At 36.4% G+C, this 26,227-nt stretch overlaps 1 protein-coding gene across 6 annotated transcripts in view; it reads right to left on the reverse strand.

Annotated features, from left to right (window-relative positions):
• Ask1 (apoptotic signal-regulating kinase 1) overlaps nucleotides 1–26,227 on the reverse strand; it is an 843,483-nt gene that overhangs the window by 620,028 nt on the left and 197,228 nt on the right. For all 6 annotated transcript variants that reach the window (XM_090379009.1, XM_090379010.1, XM_090379014.1 and 3 more), the window contains 2 exons: nucleotides 19,633–19,803; nucleotides 1,117–1,389 (listed from right to left, as the gene is read on the reverse strand). In XM_090379009.1, coding sequence (XP_090235135.1) covers nucleotides 1,117–1,389; nucleotides 19,633–19,803 — 444 coding nt within the window. The remainder of the gene's footprint in view (nucleotides 1–1,116; nucleotides 1,390–19,632; nucleotides 19,804–26,227) is intronic.

The raw sequence follows: 26,227 nt of genomic DNA on the forward strand, positions 1-26,227 counted from the left end.
TAAGAAGCCCGAAAAACTTTCTTATCTCATCAAGAGTCATTGGAACCCACTTTTTTAGACGACTCTGCCGCGAAGCTCAGGTACGCTGAATTTTCTGTTCGGCATATCTGTTTGTTTCTGTTACAATAAGATTTATGACTTCATCATCAAAAAATAATGAAAACGTCTCAAGATGAGTAATATTTCTTGACATGTCTATGTCTATTTGCAGTCCCGATTTACTTGTGAAATCATTTTTTTTTCGCATCTTTCGTATTAAGTCCATTCGATAACTTCATTTGTTTCAGTTGCTTCAATCTCAGGTTCTTCAGTCTTTTCAAATTGCCCATCAGTGTTTTCTTCTGCCATCCAGTCTTGAAGCACTTCTTCAATATTTTCAGTATATTTGAAATATCCCAGTCAGGATCTTTAACAAATAAACAGAGTCGAAATCTTCTTTTTCATCTTCAGAACTACTACTAAGATTTTCAACTATTTCTCTCAGTTCCTCTTATTTTAGTAATTTTTGTTTAACCATTGCTTTTTAGAGGTTTTTTTTTTTTTTAACAATACACTTGTACAGGGACACACAACACAATATAATGGAAAGTACTGTGCACTAACAAACTTGTTTTGACAAAATCTTTAACAATAATGACAAACTTATTGCGACGTTTGTGAGTTTATTTTATTGCGAATAATTTTTAGCAGTGCGTGCTGCGTGTGAATAAACTAATCATATACGACCTTCACATGTTTTTCGTAATAGCATCACGCATATGTGGCCAACATGGCTTCTCAAGAAATAAAGTAAGCTACTGGGCCATGGCAGCCACACTTATGCAACAGGTGAGGGGGGAACCCCTCTTTTTTTGATATTTTAAGCAAAAAAACGACATAACACTGACATTACAATATTTATTTTAGAATTACAAATCAAATTATTTACTAAATATTTTTCGCCACGGGGAATTTTTTTCTTAAACTAGCTTGGCAGTCAATGTGTTAAGGTCATTTGCCACATAAGAGCACAATTGCGCCTTGCCAAATACACTATTAACTGCAGCACAAATTTGCTATATTGTCCCTACATATATATATCGCAAAGAATTATATTATTGAAAGAAATATACAAACCAATCTGGTGGCTTCAATTTAAACATACACTCAGAGGCTTGTATAGCTTTGGCATAATCTTCAGCAAGGACACTTATTTCAAAGAAAGTTGCAACATCCCAATAATCCTGTAAAGATGATAAGCTGCCTTTACGACCTATAAGGTTGTTAAGAACTCTACCAATATGTTGTAACTCCGAAGACTGTGAGAAGTCATATCCTTCTATTACTAATAAAGTGGCAAGATTAATACCAGCATATTCATTTGGCTGGACTTCAAATCCTTTTCTATACCTACATAAAAAGTTAAAGATTTAAAATAATAATAATAATAAATATATTCTATTTATATTATATACATGTTATTAATCTTATCACTAATAGAAAATAAAATGTTCAATCATTAAATGACTGTTTTCCACAGCAGTATGTTAGAGAGGCAACAGGGGGAAACAATACTCTTGATCTGGTTATTAGAAGTGATTCTTCATCCATTAAGAATGTGTGCAGGTAGTGTCCACTGAGTGGCAGTGATCACAGTGTATTAATGTGGAATTTAATTAAAGACATAACTACTGTCATGGATAAAGGAAAGGACTTGCTTTCATAAGGGGTTTATAGTCTCAGTTTTTAAATTCTATGCAGATGACGTTACTAATGACAAATTCAAAATGGAAAGCATTCAGGTAAGTAATCATAGAAGTTACTATGCTTTTCATAGCAATGAAGAAATACGGCGCAAAGCTCAGACCTAAATGGATAAACTATAGAGACAAGTGGCAGAGAAGAAAACTTCATGGGATGCATATAAATTATCAGGTGATACAGAAGCTTATGGTACATACAAATTATGTCTGTATAAAGTCAAAAGGAAGATATGAATGCTATGGCAGGAGACCGCAGCACTCAAGATTACCCTACGATTGTCTCTGACCATACCCACGGGGTCTGGTCAGATTTCTGGAGATCACAGCCATAAAACAATAAAACCAATTAGCAGTTTCTGGTTTATTGGGGTTTTCTGTTAGTGCAATCTATTATAAGTGGATAGTAAACTCTATCTTATTGAATTTGCGATAATACCAACACCTGGAATTCTGTGGGTTTTTACGTTATTATGGTGAAATGTGTTTCCCCTTCCATGAAATCTTCAATCATATAAAAAAACATAAATTTTAAATCTTCTCTTCATTCCTATTTTAAAAGCCTTGTAACTTGTTACTCCATTCTCACTTGCGTGTATCGTGTTGGTTGCAATTTGTGCATGCAATGTTCTTTGTTATTGATATCTTTTTTACTGTTTTAAATTTTAAACCCCCTCAAAATGTCAGTCAGAAATAAACTAGTTAGTATGTACATATTACAGTACATATTAATTAAGCTATGCACGTAGGCATAAATTTATTTTTATTCTGCTAACCTGTGGAAAATATTCTTCCGATTTTCAAGTATTATTTAATTTTTTAATTGGTAAGGTAATAAAGTAAATTTTTGCTTAATATATCTTTACTTTTATAGCCTGTGGATAATATTTCTCCTATTTTCGCATATTACAATTGCTGTTTAATAGAATTAAAATTCAATTCACAAATGTAATCACAATGACCGGCGCTTACTACATATCGTATAGTGAACGTACTTTACTACGGTGAGTTATTCATAACTTGATTTGATCATACAAAGAATCAATTGTAAAGTGGGTGTCCACTGTATTTTTAACTATTTACATGAAACTTTGCATAATTGGACAGCCACTTAATCGGGCCAAAACGCACAATCCTGATGTGTCCCAAATAACTGGAATCCACTGTATATTGCCATGGGATCCCCTTAATGATAATTACTTTCAAGAATAAAGTTGAGTGGTTTTAGACAGTGGTTTTAAATTCCTTTAAGAGGGACCAACTGATGATGGTGTTACCAACTTCATCAGATTGTAACATCATCAGTTAGCAAATTCCAAACTGGGAACATTCAGTGAGTGTAATCATAGAAACTACTAAACTTCTTATACCAACTAAGAGATACAGTTTAGGGTTTAGATCTAAATGGAGGCCAGATAAACTGATGAGAATAATGGCAGAAGGACAAAACAGGCATAGGATAATTATAAATTAGCAGGGGACATGTCCAAATCATACATGTCCAAACTAGACTGCAATCAAGTAACCAAAGGGGCTTGGCAAGCTAAGGCAGATTATGAGAAATCCTTAGCTAAGATTACAAATAAAAGTAGCAAAAAATTCTTTGCTTATATTAATACTAGAAGGAAAGTGACAAACATTGGTTCACTAGATATGTCAGATTGCTGACAAATCTATATAAATATTCTGCACCTACAATCATGCATGGAGACTATTTTAGGGATGGGAACACCTCAGAAGTACACCAAGTTATAAACGGGAGCTAAACGATTTTGATATACAGGTGACCCCCGCTTAATGCTGATAATTCGTTCCAGAAAAACATAGAACTAAATGAATCCGCACTAAGTGAGCACCACATTCCCATAAGATAACATATGTATCTGTGAGATTTGCGGTCAGTGCCATAGCATATTTCCTAATCAATAATAAACAGTAGTGAAATGATGCACAAATTGCGGTCAAAATATTTAATATTCAAATATCTGCACATAAAAAATATTCTGCATTACATACTTATATAATTATGTGGTAACTACTTATGTATCAAAATTAAACTTAAAATTCCAATTAAAATCATGAATTTGATTGATCTAAATTGATTTAATTTAATTGATGAATTTAATCATGAAAAATGTTGATTTTGGATTGTACTTTGGCCCTCTTCACGGTAAACTTAAAGGGGTTTTAATTTTAAATCTCCCACATCATTACCACCCAACAATAAAGTAAACTGATCCTTTGCCACTTTGAAACCTGGCATGTTTTTTTCTTCTTTCAATATGAAACTTCTTTTAGGCATTCGTTTCCAAAAAAGTCCTACTTCATCTCTGTTAAAAACTTCTTGAGAAGTATAACACATAATACCTCTCTTCAATAATTTTAGCAAGTTCTTTTTTGAAAGTTTCAGCTCCTTGATCTGCACTTGCGGCTTCTCCCTGGATTTTAAATCTATACAACTAGCCCTTACTAGTTTTAAATGGTTCCACATTTTTTTTTTAGGTTAATTTTCTTCAGATCGCAAAGGCTAATCTCTCATTCTTTTTTTTTATATAATATTTGACTTGACTGAATTCTACATTGGATATTACCTTCAATAAAATTAGTTAAAGTCTCCATTTCAATCCTAATAGCCGGCCTAGCCCTAGTTGCTTGCAGTGGAACAGCTGTCTTTCCCACTGCTAAAATTAATTCTTTATTTTTTACAATTGTTCTTACACTTAAGAACAATTATGGCACATATCCACTTGTCGTTGACCGAATTGATTCGCTTCAAAACGTCTAATTCAATTTTCAAATTTAGTCTTTTTCTTACATATATAGTCTTCGTACTGCGTCCAGACTTTGTTGCTTTTTAATTCTTATCCGCCATTATTAACTCTTCGAAAATGTAACTGTGTTGGTTGCATTAATTAGGATTCAATGTTCGAGTTAAATGTCCATAACGCACTATGTCTAATACTGTACTGAGTGATGACTACACTTCGGATAAGTGCATATAACACAAGCAATATACTTGATCATTTTTTAAAATTTTGATCTCTGAACTAGGTAACAAGTCACTGAGCATGGGAAAATTTCGGAAGTCTGCGTGGGAAATGTTTTAATGCTGTTTTGGTATTCATCTTCAAGCTATTGACTCCATCAAAAGAAACAATTTCATTAAATACAATTCATCTGTAAAAGAGCATTATAGTGATTTGTGACAGCATTATAGTCATATATGTGTTATAATATAAGAACAGCATTATAGCGAATCAGTGTAAAGTGAACCGCATTACAACGAGGGCCTGCTGTAACAGAGAATTAAATGGAAGAGAAATTGCTGAAGGAAATAAGGCTTCTGGAGTTGATGAAATATTTTCAGTATATTAAAAGAAGCAGCAAAAGAGGTAAGAAAACTCTGGGCCATCTGTGGATGCAGGACAATTTTCTATAGACTACTGGTGTGCAAATGTGTCTCCTTCGTACACTACGAAGGGTGACATGAGCAATCAGAGACCCATAAGCTTGACTTCTGTTGCAGGAAAAATAAAGTAGTCAGTAGCTAAAGAAATATTGTAGGATCACCTTAACAGGAATAGAATTCAAGAAATCAGAGAATGGTTTTGTTGACAGGTGATACTATTTAACCAATCTGATTATCTACTAAAATGTAGTAACAAAGGAATGTAATTTAAAAAAAATAATTTTTAAATCATATATTGGTATTTCTGACAACATTATGCCACTTTTTTTTTTTTTTTTTATGAAAACCCGAAACACAAGAGGTATTAGAACCTATAGTACTTAGTACCGTGCTTCGGTTGGAGGTTGAGAAAATATTTGTTGACATTAGACTTGAACTTCAGTAGACTGTAATTTTCAGGAAATACATACGAAGGAAGGTTGTTCCAGAAAACGGCAGTTTAACAAATAAACGAGGAAGATGAAGTTGGTTCTGTGAGTTTAAAGTTGGACAGTAAATGAATGTTGGCTGGTGGCAGCATGTGTTTGGACTGTTTTGAAAGAGAGAGCGGGAATTATTGAAGCCAATTCAGAAGAATACTGCCCATGGAAGTATCTGTAGAAGAGGCATGCAGCAGAAACAGTACGTCTATGAGAAAGCGAGTGGAGAGACTGTTAGAGATGAATCATTAATTAACCTAACTGGCCTCTTCTGAATGGAATCAAGAAGCCTGAGAGAGGTTTTGGGCGCACCACCCCAAATGTGGAAACAATATTAAATGGCAGGGCGGATTTGCGATTTATACAGAGTGAGCAGCTGTTTGGAAAAAAAAGTAATGGCGAGAGCGAAAGAAAAAACCAAGTTTTTTAGATGCAGAGGAAGCAATATTTGTAATGTGCTTGTGCAAAGAGAGATCAGAAGTCAGGGTAATCCCCAAAAGAGATATATCATTTTGCCTAGAAATCGGAGTGTCACTAAAGATAAGCATGGGAGCAGAAGAATCCTTTTTGCGAGATATAAGACAAGACTGAGTTTTAGAAGGGTTGAAATCAACTAAGTTGTCTTTGCCCCACTGGAGAATTACCTGAAGATCGGCATTTAAGGAATTCGTAGCAGATTTGAGCAGTTGAAGCTGACTGAGCAGGACAGGGTTTCTCAAAATGGAAAGTGGAATGCAATGTGCCATCATCGGCAAAACTATGGATAGGATTTCAAGTCAATGGAACAAGGTCATTAACATACAAGAGGAAAAGAGTGGGGGAAAGAACTGAACCTTGGGGGACACTGGCATTAGTGGAGAAGCTAGAAGACAGAGAGCCATCTACCATCACCCTCAGTGAGCGATCAGAGAGAAAACTGGATAACCAATTACTAAAAACAGTTGGCAAACCATAAGATGGAAGCTTGTTTAGAAGACCTTTATGCCAAACAGGATCAAAAGTCTTTGAGATGTCAAGAGCAACTACATGTGTTTCACCGAACCTTTCCATTGAATTAGTCCATAAATGGGTAACATAAGCCAGAATATCACCAGTGGATCGACACTGACGGAATCCATACTGGTGACTGTTGATCAGACGGAAGGTTTCTAGGTAGTTTAAGAGTTGGCGGTTAATTGATTTCTCCATTACTTTAGAAAGAGTAGAAATAATTGCAATGGGACGATAATTGGATGGGAGGGATTTGTCACCCTTTTTAGGAACTGGCTGGATATGAGCAAATTTCCAAGCAGAAGGAAAAACACCTCTGGAATAAGAAAGTGAAAAAAGGCAGCAAACAATAGGAGTAAGTTCAGGAGTGCAGGTTTGAGAACAAGTGGAGAAATAGCATCAGGACCTGGAGCTTTCTTAGCATCAAGATTCATCAAAATCCTTCTGATATCCTTTTGACAGAAGACCATAGGAGGCATTGAATGGAGGGTGTTGGGAATGGTGGGAGGTGTTTTACCAAGATCATTAATACATGAGCTGGAAGAAAAATGGGATGCTAGCAGCTCAGCTTTATCCTTGACTGAAGTGATAACAGGACCATCTGGTTTGGACAGAGGTGGGAGCAGAGATGGGCAAAAATTGCGGCCAATAGCTTTGGCAAAAGACCAGAATGCTCGGCTACCATTAGGGCAAGAAGCAAGTTTTCTACTCTTAGCCTGTTCAAACTCTAGGTTGGACTGATTAATAACTGATTTACAATTGTTGCGAGCTTTGGAGTAGACAGAAAATGAAGAATTAGAAACAAGCCAATTACGATATGCAACATTCTTATCTTGAACAGCCTTAGCACATTTATTGGAAAACCAAGGTTTAGATAAAGGATGAGATTTTAAAGTGGAGTGTGGGATAACGGATTCCATTCCTGCAAGTATAATTACACCGACACGATCTGAGCAAACGTTGACATCAGAAGTTTTGAAACAATGATCCGACCAAGGAAAAGAAGAAAAGAAGTCTCGCAGGTCATCCCATTTTGCATTCTTGAAATGCCAAACAACACGAGGTTGGGAATAGCCACGAGATAAAGGTTCCATTGGAGAAGAGACAATCACCAGGTTGTGATCTGAAGTGCCTAAAGGACCTCTCACTTCGACCATGTACTTAGAAGGGTTGTTTGTGAGAAAAAGATCAAGCGTATTGGCTGTATGATTAGGTTTGTCCAGTATTCTTGTAGGTAGATGAATAATCTGGCTAGATCATTAGTAATTGCAAAAGCCTCAGCATCTCGACCTGCTGGGTCGGTGTGACTAGAAAATGGAAGCCAGCTGGAGTTATGAACATTAAAATAACCAAGGAAACTTACCTCGCTGTTAGGAAAGTTGGACTGGAGAAAGTCAAGTTGCAAAGAGAGGAAGTCAAAGAGCTCCAATTGATTAGTGGAGTTGGGAGAACGGTAGCGACAACAGATGAATTTGACACAGTGAGGTAGAGAGATTTTAAGCCAGATAAGATCAAAGAGAGGAAATTCCAAATTGCCAAGTCTCTGACAGGGAATATCAGAACAGACATATGCACAAGTACCACCTTTGAGGCGAAAGGAATCATACAGCGAATAATTTGGGCATCTGAGATGAGCAGCAGTTGAATCAACTGATAATTGAGATTCTGTCAGAAAAAGTACATGGGGTTTGGCAGACTGCAAGTGGAAATGGACATCGTTGAGATTAGAATTGAGACCACGTATATTTGTGAAATGACTTAGGAAGTGCTTGGGAGGTTTAGATCTTTTTGCAGATAAGCTTGCTCTATTAGTATGACAATTCATGGTGTATTCAATGGTAGGAAAAAGTGAGTGGGACATGCTGTATGAAGTAATGAAATTTTTGGATATGGTGTACACGTGGTAAGAATATACCCAGATCCTTGATATAACGTGGCCTCGACAATGCTCCCCAGACACACTACTCGGACTCCCTCCAGTCACTATCTGGCAGAGAAGAGGTAGCAAGATTATACACAAGCTGATCCGAAAGCCTCCTAGAGAGTTACTAATAGGTTCAGTCCGGTGTACTAACTAACGGCCGGCCTGCGAACACCATTTTAGAGCTGTACCCTCGAAATGTAAGGAATATTGGATCTCGCCACAACGTGTTTCAAGATTCGTCAAAATCCTTCTGACATCCGTTTGAAGGAAGACCACAGGAGGCATTAAATGGAGCATGTTGGGAGGTGTTTTACCAAGATCATTGATACAGGAGTTGGAAGAAAAATGGGATGCTAGCAGGTCAGCTTTATCCTTGGCTGAAGTGACAACAGAACCATCTGGTTTTGACAGAGGTGGGAGCAGAGATGGGCAAAAGTTGCGGCCAATAGCTTTAGACTGATTAAATTGTTGCGAGCTTTGGTGTAGGCAGAAAATGAATCTGAAGATTTGGAAACAAGCCAATTAAGATATGCAAGGTTCTTCTCTTGAAGAACAGTAAAGACAACAGATGAATTTGACACAGTTAGGTAGAGAGATTTTCAGCCAGAGAAGATCAAAACGAGGAGATCCCAAATTACCAAGTCTTTGACACGGAATATCAGAATGGATATATGCACAAATACCACCTTTGAGGCGAAAGGAATCATACAGTGAATAATTTGGGCAATGAGATGAGCAGTGGTTGATTCAACTGATAACTGAGATTCTGTCAGAAAAAGTACATGGGATTTGGCAGACTGCAAGTGGAAATGGACATCATTGAGATTAGAATTGAGACCACGTATATTGAACTAGCAAGTGTTTAGGAGGTTTAGATCTTTTCGCAGATAAGCTTACACTATTACTTTGACAATTCATGGTGTATTCAATAGTAAGAAAAAGTGGGGGGAAATGCTGTATGAAGTAATGAAATTTTTGGATATAGCATACACATGGTAAGAATATACCCAGATCCTTGACATAACGTGACCTCGACAATGCCTCCCCACATTCACACTAATCGGACTCCCTCCAGTCACTATCTGGCAGAGTAGAGTAGAGGTAGCAAGATTATACTGGCTGATCTGGAACCCTTCTAAAGAGTTTCCAATAGGTTCAGTCCGGTGTACTAACTAGCGGCCGGCCTGCAAATACCATTTTAGAGCTGTATCCTCGAAATGTATGGAAAATTGGATCTTGCCATGATGTTCATCATACCCCTCAAAAGTCATCAGTCATACTGCATGATGGAAGAGATGGGGAAGGGTTGACCGGAACTTAGCTCTGGAGACTAAACATGGGTTCCCCCACTTCAAGCTTCCAAATAAGCAAAGTGGTGGTATTTCACCGGTTAATGAGAGTCATCTACCACCTAGTATTGCCTGGTACCACAGAGGGGTGGCATTCCTCCATGTGGTGTGGGCGCCACACCTCGACCCCCTGCTTACGTTGGTTCACACCTGGGTGGTCACTCACAGTGTGCATGTGCATGGAGGTTATACCCAGGGTTATTAACAGTCCCACCATCGTGGGGGTGCAAGCAGCGGATTTGGTTGTCACAGACCGTCCGGACTTTGCCGAAATTGGGTCCACGACTTGAATGTCACCCAAATATCAGTTCCATCAGCATTTTAGTATTCCAGGCAGCAAGTACAGCTTGTGCCTGGAAGCTGTACCACCTGAAAGACACATAAAAGATTGCTATACAAATTGAAGCAATGTGGTATTGGAGGCAAGCTGTTGCTATGGATAAAGGGATGACCGAGCGTCAGAAGACTGAGGGTGGCTACAAACGGGCACCAATTTTCTCAGAGTAATGTTATTGGTGGAGTGTCTCAGGGTTCAATGCTGGGTCCCTTATTGTTTACAGTAATTATTAACAATATTGCTGAAAGCCTATCCCTTATCCTAAGCATGAGATAAAAAAAAATTGAATAAATAATTCTATTTATATGTTTGTCAAACATTTATGTTTTGCACTATGCTTGCTGAATTTGTAACAATCAAATTCAGCAAGCACAGTTGCGAGTGCTGCATACGACTTTAGGGAAATCCCGAATTACGTAAAATTTGACTTATGCAGAGTTCTGTTGAAAATCACTGCATTAAACACATTGCCAACCTTTGCATTCTGAAGAGATATTAAGCATATTGTGCCTTCTTCAGTAGCATTAAGAAATGTTAAAAACATATTTAAAACAATATGTCCAGCACTGAACCTGAAATACTCTTAACATTATTCCAAGAAGAGCAGTGCTGATTGATAATCAGCACTGCTCTATTGATATTGATAGTAATCACTCTGTCTTCTCCAACTCAATCATCCCTTTATCAATATACAGTGGATTCTGGTTATTTGGGCAGCTGTATATTTGAGGCAAATCTTAAAAAACAGAACTCAATCGAGAAAATAGCCAGGGTTTATTCCGCTTAATTGGAACAACATGCCGTTTAATTGGGCAGGAGACCGCAGCACTGAAGATTACCCTGTGATTGTCTCTGACCGTCCCACATGGTTCAGTCAGATTTATTGAGGTAACAATCGTAAAACAATAAAAACAATTAGCAGTCACCTGTTTATTGGGCTTTTCAGTTAGTGCAATCTATCATAAACGGATAGTAAACTCGATCTTATTGAATATGCGATAATACAGACAGCTGGAATTCTGTGGGTTGTTATGGTGAAATGTGTTTATACTTCCATGAAATCTTCAATCATATAAAAAAATTAAATTTTCAGAATCTTCTCTTCATTCCTATTTTTAAAGCTTTGTAACTTGTTACTCCGTTCTCACTTGCACATATTGCGTTACTTGCAATTTGTGTGTGCTGTTTTCTTTGTTTTTTGATTGCTTATCTTTTTACTGTTTTAAATTTTAACCCCTACCCATAAATGTCAGTGAAAAGAAACATCAACTAGTAGTATGTACATATTACAGTACGTATTAATTATTCCGATTATCAGTATATTCTTCTGATTTTCACGTATCATTTAATTTTTTATTTTGTAAGGTTATAAAGTGTAAATTGGTGCTAAATATATCTTTACTCTTATAGCCTGTGGATAATATTCCTCCTATTTTCGCTAATTCGAATCGCTGTTTAATAGAATTAAAATTCATTTCACAAACATGATCACAATGACTGGCACTTACTACACATCGTATAGTGAACGGTACTTTACTATGGTGACTCCATCGTAACGTGATTTCATTGTACAGTGAACCAATTGGAAAGCAGGGGGGGGGGGTATACTGTATATTACCTTTTTTTTTTTTTTTTTTTCCCCGTGAAATTTCGGATAATTGGGGTAGCCGCTTAATCGGGCCAAAACACACTGGTCCTAAATAACTGGAATCGACTGTAACTGTTTCTTAACTAAGAGCAAAACTCCACTTCAACACCTATCTCTGTCTCTTTTTGCACACATTATACTCATCACAATCAAATTCCAAAACTCTTATGTCTGAGCAGCATCATGTTTATCATAATTCTATGTCTGAATTTGATGACTTAACAAAAACTTTAAATTCATAAAATTTGTTTACTATACTCCTAGCATTAGTGTACAAACAAGTATTCATGCACCTGTTTCTACTTTTAGTAAGGCAAATAATTCAGAATTTATGAAACTATGGCATACCTCATGGAACAAGCATAAGTATTTGCTTGTTCCATGAAGCGCCCCTTCCCCAACAGTCCTTGTAATCCCCAAATCTTGTTTTCTAGGCTGTTGACCCAATAAAAGTGGTGTAAGAATCACTTTCACCTATTTCTGCAGTTGCTGTTAATCTATTAGTCTGTTTTATTATGAGAACCTTAGAATATAAAGTTCAAAACCTTTCATCTAAATATTCCAATAAACTGGACTCTATGGGATATATAACTGTGCCTTACAGGTTACTGATACCTTGAATTGTTAATGACTAATACAATTCCCACAATAAGACATGTTTCTGGATGCATGGTTTACTTTCAACAGGATAGTGCACCCCTGTATTTTCATTTTGTCCATGTGTATGTGGATGGTGAATTTTCTGAATAACAGATGGGTCACAAGGGAAATGTTTTGAACCCCCACAATATCCAGAGTCTCAGTCTCAAACTCTTTTGCACAGGGTTACCTAAATGATAAAGTGTAAGCACATGAACTACAAACACTGCAGGATTTATAAGTTACTTTAAGGATATATAAGTATACAATATGGGGAAGACAAAATTACAGCACATATGTGCACCGCCATATGTTGTTCAGACTTTGAATGTTAAGAAACTATGCTAATCATATACATGTACTAGTGGTGGACATATTTTGAACATTTAACATAACTTCTGTAATCATCCCATTTGTCATCAAAGTAATTGGGGAATCGCAGGCATGAATAATATTTGTGGAAATAAGATGGCATACCTCATGATTTAGCTGAAGCTAAGTTCCAATCAGTGTATTTCCAAAATGCTCAAAATCAGAGTGACCAGTAATGGTGGCTTTATTGAAACATGATTCATAAGAAGGAAAGTACTATAAGCTTGTAGGAACAGTTTTTGTCACCATTGTGGACAGCACATGCATAGAGAATTTTAGTGTAGTGTATTGTATGGTCTGCAGCCAAAACCACCAGACATGTTTCAATCCTGTAATCCACTGAAAAATACAAGATAGTGATGAGTGGTTGAAGAATGAGTGACTACTCTTGTGTAAGTGCTGTTTCCAGCTGATTAAGTGGCACTGGACAGTCCAAAGTAAGCCACAACATGTCTTCTGAGGGTATCGTAGACACACTCAATGGAATACAAGTGGGTAGTCGGAAGGTCAATCCATGTGGGCAATGCCCACATAGGATTGGCTTTCCAGCCAAACACCCAACCGGTCAACAATTTGTAGATGTGGGTATTGTCTATTTGGGATACCTATATTGGTTTGAAGATGATACCCCCATCTTCAAATTGTTGATCATTTATGCCCTATGGGGATTGAAGACAGTCATCCATCATAGACAAGGATCTTAAGTCACATGATCTCATCTCTATACCTGCATGCAGTCAGAGTACTTCACAAACTAACACCACTCCATACAAGCAATCCGCTTCCACTAAACTGACAATGTTCCTGTATGTATAAGAGTTGTTTTGGATTCCTTTTTCATGCTATATCTGGACTTATCTGTGGAAAGCACATAACATCATTCCTCCCAATACAATATAATGTTTGAATGCTCACATTCTTCTGGACCTAAGATTTCAGGCACTCAATAAATCATACACCATACATTAGTCTCGCAGAGTCTATGAAAATGATTTCAGATGGTCAGGGATGACAGTCATGTCCCTGCAATGCAATGCAACCAAGTAGCTGAAAGGCATTCAAATGTCAATTGAGATAAGCAGCAGGGAGAAAAATAGCAATCTTTCTTCAGTGTAGTTGGTCTACAATCCTGATACAGATATCAACAAATGGTCTGAGATTTTTCGAATCCATTCCACAACCTCCTAGTGACACTTTGTGGCAATGATTGTGGTATGGTAGCTGTTGTTTTGTTGTTGTTTTGGTTTTTAGGAGCATTAGCAACTAAAGCCATATTGCTCCGGGATATGCGGAGGTCATTCCCTGACCTTTCCGCATCTTCCGTATTTGGTGGTGACGGGCTTGAACCCCGGTCTAATCAAGAAGCATATGATACACACTACTGCTCCTTCCCACCTGGCTACGGAGGCGCCCTGGTATGGTAGCCCAAGCCATACCACAACTTGGTGTTGTGAATGTCCCACCTCCCAATGACTCTCTTAGTAGTAAATAATAATATATTCTTGAACAAATCTAACAGACATAACATTTTCAGATGGTACTTCATTCTTAAAATACCACCTGGTATTTCAACAATAAGTGCATCTGTGTCATGTCAAGAATTTACCAAAATGTTCACATATCTGAATTTGCATTTTCTCAGCTGTATTTGTTTGGAGAACTTAGCGATTTTACATTTGCACATCGGTCTGTGAAAATGCTTTGGCATTGCAGCTACAATGGATATCAATACAGTAAATTGTCCAACAGACTATACAGAAATTTCCACTAATCGTTTTTACCAGTGTATTTGAAACTGTTAAAACTATTTACACATAGTTTTAACTCAGCCTGTATTTAAGTAAATATTTTATAGTTGTCATACACTTGCTCCAGTAATAGTTACCATCCTCTTATCCAATTTATATGCAGTTTCCTACCCCTAGATAGAAACTAGATGAAAACTGCCTATGCATACGAGGTATGTCTAAAAAGTAATGAGACTGAACGTGTGGCTCGAAAACTGACAACACTGTAGCCCACCTCTGACACCAACCGAGATGTACATTCTTACTTGATGTTCCTTGCAAGTTTCAACTCGATAGCATTAACACATCTGACTTTACAGAGAGTTGTATAAGCGTGTGTAGTAGTGTTGCGTTACGGAAATGGAAAAAGGAAATCTCGAGCAGCGTTGTGCAATCAAATTTTGCATCAAACTTAACGAAAATGCAACAGAAACTTACGAAAAATTAAAATGGGTTTATGGAGAGCATGCTCTATGGAGGGCACAGGTTTTCAGGTGGCAAAAAGTATTTTTTGATGGCTGTGAGAGCATGGAAGACTAACCTCGTTCTGGAAGACCTTGCACGTCAAAAACGTGACAAGAGTGAGGACTCTCATGAGGTCTGATTGATGTTTGACAGTCAGAATGATCGGTAGTGAGTTGAATTTGAACATTTAACATAACTTCTTATGTTAAATGTTCAAATTACCAACGAACAAAAGGAAAACCCGAAGGAATGTGTGCCTCGACCTTCTTGAACACATCAAAAATGACAAATTTTTTCAAACATGTCATAACAGGTGAAGTATGGATTTTCGAGTACGATCCTGAAACCAAACGACAAAGTTCAGAGTGGCACACGAGCAACTCACTGCGTCCGAAAAAAGCAAGAATGAGCAAATCAAAAATCAAATCCATGCTAATTTGTTTTTTTTTTTTTTTTTTTGACAGTCAAGGTGTTGTTAATAAGGAATTTGTGCCTCAAGGACAAACAGTTAATCAACAGTCCTTGAACGACTCAGAAAAAGGGTTAATTGTGCCTGGCTGGAGATTGTGGCCTCATGACAATACTCCCTGTCACACTGCCATTTCCGTGACTGAATTTTTGACCAAAAAGGGTATTCCAGTGGTTCTTCAGCCCCCATACTTGCCTGATCTGAGTCAGTGTGAATTTTTCCTTTTCCCCAAGCTCAAATTCCACCTCAAAGGTCGTCATTTTGGACTGTGGACAACATGCAAAAGGTTGTGACAGACCAGCTGAAGGCACTTTCAGTTGAAAACTTCCAGCACTGCTACCAGGAGTGGGAGCAACATCTCCGGTGGTGTATGGCTTCCCAAGGGAACTATTCTGAATTGGATAATGTTGATTTGTAGTTCAGTTTTTAATAAAAAATTTTATAGCACCAGTCTCATTACTTTTTAGACACATCTCGTATAAGCTACGAACTATATACCAAGCTGCCTTGTTAAAACAGCCGCCAAGAGCTCAATCCTATTTTTTTTCTATCATATTATCTTCATCATCATCATCATCATCATCATCATCAGCCATTTTAAATCCGCTGCAGGATGAAGGCTTCTCCAGCAACTTTACAGTTCCTTCTGTTTTGTGCAATGGCCATCCATTTACTACCCACAAACTCATGAATTTCATCTATCCATCTCCGCCATTGTCTTCCAGGTTTTCTTCTAGCTCCTCTTGGGTACCATTCTATTATTTTCTTAGACCATCTGTCATCATGTCTTCGAGCTATCTGTTTTGCCCAAGACCATTTTTAGTTCTTTAGTTTTGATAAGAATGTCCTTTACTTGAGTTTGCTGCCTAATCCATCTGTTTCTCTTCTCATCTAACAGTCTGATTCCCAATATAATTCGGTCCATTCTTCGCTGTGTAGTTCTCAGCTTTTCTTCCATTCTTTTGGTGAGTGCCCAAGTTTCACTTCCATAAGTCATGGTGGGGAGTATGTTTTGGTTCCTTATTTTGCATTTCAGACAAACTGGAATATTGCTCTTCAGTATGTGACTATATTTCCTGAATGCTATCCATCCAAAATTTATTCTTCTCTTGACTTCCAGCCATTTATCATTATTACAGCTGATGACTTGTCCCAGATAAGAATATGAATCAACCTTTTCAATTACTGCTCCTTCAACCATTATATCCCTTTCTATGGCATACTTGTTCTTCACTACTTTTCTTTTAGCCATATTCATCTTTAGTCTGAAATCCTTATTAACTCTGCATAACTGATTAAGATTTTCCTCTAATTCTTTGGGATAGTGGCTTATGGCCACAATGTCATCTGCAAATCATAAATGGTTTAGGTACTCTCCATTCACATTGACTCCTTTCTGCGACCAGTCTAATCTTCTGAAAGCTTCTTCAAGGGCAGCAGTAAATAACTTCAGAGATATTGTGTCTCCTTGTCGAACTCCTTTCTCGATTTTAAATTTGCTACTGTCTTTGTCCAGTCTAATAAAGGAGGCAGCATTCTCATATATTTTCTTCAAAATCATAATATATGGTGTATCTATGCCTTGTCTTTCCAGTGCCCAAAGCATTGCCTTCTAGCTCCTCTTCAAATGCCTTTTCATAATCCACAAAAGCCAAGCATAATGGTGTTTTATATTCATTTGCTTTCTCCATTAGCTGTGATATTACATGAAGGTGATCCATAGTTGAGAATCCTGTCCTAAAGCCCGCTTGCTCTTTCAGCTGATTCTCATCAAGTATTCTTTCTAATCTGTTAGTAATGACCCTTGTGAACAACTTGTAGATGTGGGACAAGCTAATTGGTCTATAATTTCCAATTTCTGATTTATCTCCTTTCTTATGCAGAAAACTATGATTGGATTATTCCACTGCTTAGGCATCAACACCTTTTCTAATGCATTTTGTGAAGAGCCTTGCCAGTTTCTGTGTTATGTCTCTTCCTCCCAATTTTAACAACTCTACAGTAACTTTGTCTTCCCCCAGTGCTTTCTGATTCTTCATTTTCTTCAATGCATGTTCTACCTCATCAGGAAGAATATCAGGTATGTTATATGTGTTGCTAATTTGCGATCCATCTTCCCCACTGCTGGCATCATTCCCTCGCTCCTTGTATAATTCTCTATAGTAGTCTTCTGCTATAGAGAATTATACAAGCTATTTGAATTATGCTTTTTCTGCTATTTATAAGTACACCATCGCTATTCTTCAGTTTCAGTATCATTTGTCTTTCTGTATTACTGCTCATGGCTGCTGATTTAAGTCCTTTGTTTTCCCTTAATGTTTGTTCTACTTTTCTTGTGTTAAATCTTCTTATGTTCTCTCTGAGCCTCTTTCTAATGGCTTTGCATAACTCAGTATACTCAATTTTCTCCTTGTCAGTGTTTATCTTGCTCTTCATTTGTCGCCTTCGGTTCATCATAACAAGTGTTTCTTGACTAATTTTTTCTTCTTTGGATTTCTTTTTCCCTGTAGGTTTCTTGGGCTTTATTATTTTCAGAAAGTTGCAGTATTCCTCGTCGATATCTGGAGCCTGAGCAGTCTTTAGAAGCTCAAACTTGTTCTTAAGTTCCAGTACATAGTGCTCTTTCTCCTCTTCTGTTATCTCAAAGACCTTCATATTATTTACTAGAGTCAGTTTTTTTCCTTTCCTTTATCTATATCAAGTGTGCATCTTACCATTCTGTGATCACTTCCAACATTTATCTTATTTGGGATGGTAACATCATTCATGATATATCTTCTGTTAGTGAGGATGAAGTCGATTTCATACTATAGTTGTTAATCCATTTGGACTCTTTCATGTCCACTTTCTGTTCACCCTTTTCTTGAAAAAAGTTCATTACTGACAATCCTTGAGATTCTGCAAATTCCACAAGTCTTTTGCCTCTTTCATTTCTTTCACCAATTCCAAAATTTCCTATAGTTCCCCTTTCTGTTCTGTTTTCTCTTTTTCCAACCTTAGCATTGAAGTCCCTCATAATAATAGTGTAGTGGGTATTCTGCTTATCTAGAAGACTCTCAATTTCGGTGTACATTTCTTCAACCTCTTCATCATCATCATGGCTCGATGTTGGTGCATAAATAATTATAACCTTTAGCTTGTACCTCTTAGAAATCTTGAGTATTAGTCTTGACATCCTTGGTGATGTACTTTTGAATTCCAAAATGTTGTTTTTTATTATCTTAGCCAACATCAAATATTGGACTGTTAATACTGAATAATAGTTCTTGTACACTTATCTAAGATATTCTTTTATCACTTATCCATTCATTTTTAGTGACAATTATTAGTAAATGAAAAAATAATATATTCTGGACAAACATTGTGGCTTTAATAAAAACTAGACAATCAGATACTATTTTATTTTTGTTAAGTTTCAATGTTTTATTTCTAGATTTTTTGGCACCTTTTTTGACATCTACCAGATTACCAAAAATAACATCATAGCTATTTTTTACTATAATGCAACAGATCCAGCCTACTTCTTCATTGTTTACAGGCAGGGAAGATCTAGTTTCACTGTTTACAGCCAAGAAAGATCTAACTTCTTGTTTACAATCAAGAACTTTCTCGCCTTTTATCAACATAATCCAAATCAAATGAACAGTGGACTATGTTAATGGCAAATGCTAGTTTAAAAAAAAAAAAAAAAAACTTCAACTAATGTTGGGATTAATAAACGAATAAGTATTTTTTTTTTTTTTTTCCTCACTAAATTCCAGTTTCTAGATTTTGTTGTTTCTTTTTAAATCTTATTAAATAACTAAAAACAAAACATCATGACTAGCTATTAATTATAAAGCAATAGATGTGACCCATGGAGTAATCTTTATCAAGACTGTCTTTTGACAAACCGTATACAAGAAATAGAGAAAATTCTATTAGGCTCAGACCAAAATATTAATCTATTTCATAATGTATAGATGAAATATTTAAATTTTGAAAAAAATAACACTAACTGTTAATAATTATAATAAATTACTTACCAGTATATAGCACTTTTAAGACTGTCTTTATCTGTGTGATCTGATTCTACAAATTTATCTTTATATATTCTGCCGCAAAGACATAACATATCTGGAACAGGATTTTCCTCTTTTTCTAGAATAGTAGTCATTACTTTCAATGCTTTTTCTCTATCACCTTCACGGTTTCGCCTGTAGCACACAGAAGATAAGACAATAGAAAAACTATTAAATTAAATCATGTTTAAGAACACCATGGAATCTTTTTTAAAAATTATTTTAAAATGCAAGCATCAATAAAGGATTCCCAAGGGCAATTTTGAAAAATTTTAAATATTACTCCCAATCCTCAACTGAGTGGCCACTTTATTAACCATATCTAATAGCAAGTGGGTCCCTCTCTTCAACCGACCCTCAGAATAGCCTAGGTTTATCACTGGCTAGACTTAATGTGGTAGCTAGCATATATCACAGGAATGCTGGTCACGATGACAACAGCTTCTCACAGTCACTGCAAATTAGATGGTTGCAGATCTCCAATCCAAAGAGCTTATTTCACCTCATAGCACAGGTTTCAGTTCTTGAGAAATTGGACTGAGTCATGATGACAACAGCTTCTCACAGCCACTGCAAATTAGATGGTTGCAGATCTCCAATCCAAAGAGCTTATTTCACCTCATAGCACAGGTTTCAGTTCTTGAGAAATTGGACTGAGACCTAGAGAGGCCACCGCAGTAGACTAAACTCACTCTCGTGTTATGAGAACCAGTTCTACTTTGTAATATGGTGCATTATCCTGTTGTAAGAACAAATTCACAGACGGATATACTGCACCCATGAAGCTGGTCAATTTCCAGACGACTTGTGGCATCCAAATGTTGTTCCACTGGTATTCCTCATACCATTACAGTACCACAACCAGCCTGCACTGCTGACATTAGGCAGGAATGAGTCCATGGACTCAAGCTGTTTGTTGCCTTATTCTAGTCCTCCCCTATCAGAATGAAATGTGGAATTGTTAGATAAGGCAACATTTTTCCAATTCTTCACTGTTAAATGCTGGTGTTTCTGAGTCCATTGTAATCATACCTTCTTGTTTCTTGCTAACAGGAATAGAATCCAGTTTTTTTTCCGGCTGTGATACTTCATCTGTAACATATGATAAGTTAAGTGATCTCCAATATTGTACTGGGTTGCTATTTGACTAACTGATTAGTTGTTCTGTTATAATGTGCAAATCTCATTGACCTTCCCTGGCTTCTCACAATGAGCTCTTTCCAACCACAGGATTTCCAGTAGCTAAATGTTATTTGGTTATTAGGCCAATAATGATACACAATTGTATGCGAAAATCCTAGCAGAGTTTGTTTCCAAAATACTCACATAAGTATTTATCTTATATCGCATGGTACAAACACATGCCATTATTCAAGGACTGCTCCATTTCTTGAAAGGGCAGGTGTACCTGATAAAGTGGCCACTGTATACATTCAGTACTTTGTGATAATTCATTTCCAGTGGTAGTGGTCCATCTGGAGTTTTTCAATTATGAGCTCAGGCTTTCTGCCAGATCTCCTACCTGAAGACAACTATAAATAAGCTTACCCCCATTCTTTATTATTTAGTTACCAAATAGGAGGAAAACAGGAGATTTTTCAGAAAAACCACAAGGTTTTTGTAAAGCCCACATTGCACTAGAAATTAAATTTTACAGATAAAATATACATTTTGTTTCAAAATACAGCCTGAGGATTGTTTGCCAGTACAGTATGCTTTAAATTTAACATTAAGCTTACTTAGCATTTTTTTTCTGCCTGTTGGATTTCCATTTGGATTGTCTAAAATATTAACTGATTATGACAGCTTCAAGAAAGATAGTGTTGCACACTTTGCATCTCTTCAAAAATGGTGAGTCAGAGTTTTGTTTATAACAATGGCACTGCTATTCAGACTTAGCTGTAAAGAGCATCTCCAAACCTACAACAAAAAGAGAAATTCCTAATTCAGGGTTTTTTTTTTTTTTTTTTTTTTTAAATTTGGTTGAATATTTTCTGACACTAGGAATTTCTTGCTCTGATAACCTGATGGATTTCATGCTCACTTGTGCCAGTGTCAGTTCCCCAACCAAGGACCACTGTACATAAATTCTTTCTTTCTTCTTTCGAATAGCATCTGGTAGGTTCCTGCATTTAATCTGACAGAACTCTAACTGCATATTTGTTTCTATACCTTCAATGATATTGAGAAATACTGGAAACTTTTGGTTTTTTTTGTGAAATAGATTTATTTCAATTTGTTCAAAAAAACTTTTCTCCAAATATGATTACATTTAAGTTAAAGTCAAAAAATATTTAACTAATGCCTCTGATGATCTATTCAGAGCAAGCAGGCTTTTGATTGCCATAAGGAAACATGCTTTGGTCTCAGAAATTCAATGTAGTTTGGTGGCCAGCTAACCTTCTAAGCCCCCCAATTACCAAAGAATCATAGTTTCTGTTATGAGTGTATTAAATACTTGAAGTTGTAACATTAATTGGACTGTGTCAGCATAAAACTCACCCCGACAATAAATGTAAAACTTGGACGCTAACACTTTTTTGTTGTGTGTGTGTGTGTTCCGGGCCATATACGTTGCAACCTTGTGCAGAATAAAAAGTTTGCTTTTTTTTTTTTTCCTTCTTTTTTTTTTTTTTCTTTAAAAGCTAACTGAACAATTATAGCATTTTCATAAGAAAATTAAGGGAAGAAAATGGAATTTTCAAAAAAATTTCAATTTTATTATTTTTTGTGAAATGAGAAAATATGAGAATTTAAGAGAAAAAAATGGAATTTTTGCAAAAAAAATAGATACTTTATGGTATCAGCTGTACTAAGAGATGAGATGATCAAATCAAAAGATTAATGTTCCATTATAAATCTGGAAAATTGGCAGCTACATATACAGCAATTGCTTTTTGTTGGTGAAAATAAAATCAGAAAATCCGGAACAAATCAACCATAAAACCAACTATTAACTCAGAACTAGATAATAAAAAAAAAAAAATACCTCTGGAAACTTTCCTTCATGGCAGGATAAAAATCAAACATGAGTATCCAGTGTCATGTATGACAATTAGATAAGTGGATAGAATGCTAACTTTATGCAATTCACAACCTATTTTGTGATTTTATCTGAACAGTTTGTCACTGTTCAGATAAAATAGCAACTTTTTTTAATTAAAAAATGTCTAAATTAATTTTAAAATATGCATTTTGTAATAACAAATCGATCAAGAGTGTTTAAATAAAATTAGCAATTTTTTAATTACCATATTTTCTGATCTATAAAGCATATCTAGATTTCTGAAGAATATTTGTGAGATATTTATTGCCTATATTTGAAACACAAATTCAGATATAGGCAATAGGTGCTTAGTAAACAAAATATCATTGTAGAACTATGTAGAATTAGGACATTGTAGAATTAGGAAATCTCATACCAGCTGAGTTTGAATAATATAACCATAATGGAGGATCTCCTAATAACAAGTATCTGTATGTGATGAAACTATGCGCAATTCTCAACCTTGTCAGTACTACATCCTCCAGTCAATATATGTAGATTAGATTTTATTCTATGGAATTAGTATATGCTTGTTATCTCCATAGATCAACCCAGATATGTTTCCTTTTCCTCTCTAAAGATTGGTTTTAAATCTGTAAAATGAATAAACTAAAAGTGCTCTATTTCTTCTTCTTCACTAGGATTCTTAGCAGCTCAATCAACTGCTTCATGACTGGGGATCCAGGATATCATTAAATCCAGAATTAGTATATATAATTCCAAGATTTTGTTTATGGCATAATTTATCAGAGGATTAAACATAAGGTTGTTTCCAGTAATGGCAAACTACAGCACACATGGAATCAATATATATTACAGAAAAGGAAAAGCGGATGCACCTCTATGGTATCCACAGCCATTTTGATTGCATAAAACTCAGCAGTTAATATATTAGTAATAATTGGACACTTCTGGCACAGTTACTAAGCGTCTTAGATCCAGCTGTGTATACCTGACATCTATTATCGTTTTCACCACAATGAAAGCCACATAATTTTTACAAGTTGAACACTGAAAATTGTCCTTTATGCCACTGCACAAGAGAGGAGGGGGGTCGATATTAAAGGTAAATGGCATACAAGGAGGTTCAGAGGTTACATTTCCTGCAGAGATAGACCTGATATAATTCCTAGATATATTCACAGTATGATTCCTTATTGGCCAGTTTTAATTTAGCATACAATTGTATTTTATACCCCCACTGCAAATAAAACAATATTTTCCTGGTTCAGGTGGGAAGGCAGACTTTGTTTTTTTCCCACCTAGATCCAAAGAAGTATTTCTCCTCCTACCATCCAAATATAAGCAGCAGAACACTGGAGAGGTCTGAAAGTGCCTAACACTGTGCGAAGCACTCTATGCCGAATGAAAACACTGTTCTGTACATGTCCTAACTTAAAATATCTGGCTAAAGCATAAATTGGTACACTATAATCTATCAGAATCTAAGAGAATTATATAAGTATAACAGTCTGTTCTATCTGCACCCTCTGGTTATATGATCCTAAAAATTTATTTCCAGTATCAGATGCAGAAAGGGAAAAAATTCTGACCATTGCAAATGGAATTTTGTTTAGGTGTACATATATATATGGATCCACTATACATTGAATCTAGTATAGTACATAGCGGATCCATGCATATAGCTCACTATTTCAAGAAATGGATGCAACTTCAACCTTGCCAACTGAAACTGCCTTTCAGCAGCATTCAAATTATGGGTTTGTTATGAGATGGACAGATCATCACATACATCCAAAGAAGTGCACCCAGTTGATATAGATGAACAGTGCACTGTTGAGTCAGTTTGGTGTGTCATAAGCACTGCGAAAGCAAAAATAAGAGCAGGAGTGTGTTATAGGCCTAATGACTCAAATGAGTACAATGAACAATTATACAGAGAAATAGAGTGGGCCAGTAAATCAGAATGTCTTATAATGGGGGATTTTAACTTCCCAGATATTGACTGGAACTTGTGGGTTGGTCACTCACACACTAGTCAGATTTTGTGGATTTATTGGATGTTTGTTTTCTGCAGCAGCATGTTCGAGAGGCAACCAGAGAGAGAGTAATACTCTTGATCTGGTTATCAGCAGTGATCATTCGTGTATTAAGAATTTGGAGATAAAGGAACCACTAGGTGGCAGTGATCACAGTGTACTGATGTGGGATTTACTTAAAGATTTAATTACCATCAGGGGTAAAGGAAAGGGTTTTTGCTTCCATAAAGTGAGTACAGTGGTCTCAGAAAGTTTTTAATTCCACATTGGAATAAACTGACGATGTTACCAACAGTAAATTCTAAGTGGGAAGCATTCAAGGAATTAATCGTGGAAGCTACTAAAAGTTTCATACCTATTAAGAAATATTGTTCAAGGTTTAGGCCCAAATGGTTATCAAATGAAGTAATGAGACTCGTAACGGAGAAGAAAAATGCATGGGATGCATATAAATTATCAAGCGACTCAGAAGCCTATGGTAGATATAAGCTAGTCTGTAATCAGGTCACAAAGGAGGTTAGGGGGCGAAGGCAGATTATGAGAAATCCTTGACAAAAGATGCTAAGAAAAACAGCAAAGATTTCTTTACTTATATAAACTCTAAAAGGAAGGGGATGAATCTGATTGGTCCACTTCATATCGATGGATCGACTGTTGATGATTGATGATGATCCAGAAGAGTGTGCTATAGGCCTAATGACTCTGATGAGTATAATAAGATACTGTACAGGGAAATAGAATAGGCCAGTAAATCAGAGAGTCTTATAATGGGGGATTTTAATTTCCCAGATATTGACTCGAATTTCTGGGTTGGTCACTCACACACTAGCAAGGCTTTTGGGGATTTATTGAATGATTGTTTTCTACACCAGCATGTTCGGGAGGCAACTAGAGGGAGTAATACTCTTAATCTGATTATCAGTAGTGATTCTTCATGCATTAAGAATCTGCAGATAAAGGAACCACTAGGTGGCAGTGATCACAGTGTGCTGAAGTGGGATTTACTTAAGGAGGTAACTACCATCAGAGATAAAGGGAAGGGTTTTTGCTTTCGTAAAGGCGACTATGATGGGCTGAGACAGTATTTAAATTCTATACAGTGGGACCAACTGATGATGTTACCAACAGCCAATTCAAAATTGGAAGCATTCAAGGAACTAATCTTGGAAGCTACCAGGCTTTACATACCAACCAAGAAATGTTGTTCAAGGTTCAGGCCTAAATGGTTGTCAGATGAACTAATGAAACATATGGCAGAGAAGAAAAATGCATGGGATACATACAAATTAATGGGTGACATGGAAGCCTATGATAGATATAAGTTGGTCTGTAACCAAGTCACAAAGGAGATTAGGCAGGCAAAGGCAGATTATGAGAAATCCTTGGCAAAGGATGCAAAGAAAAACAGAAAAGAGTTCTTTACCTATTTAAACTCAAGAAGGAAAGGGATGAATCAGATTGGTCCACTGGATGTTGATGGTTCAACAGTTGAGGATCCTGCTCAGGTGGCTAA

This window comes from Mastigoproctus giganteus, chromosome 8 (assembly GCF_048544385.1).
Source record: "Mastigoproctus giganteus isolate SK-2022 chromosome 8, ASM4854438v1, whole genome shotgun sequence".
Lineage (NCBI taxonomy): Eukaryota > Metazoa > Arthropoda > Arachnida > Uropygi > Thelyphonidae > Mastigoproctus > Mastigoproctus giganteus.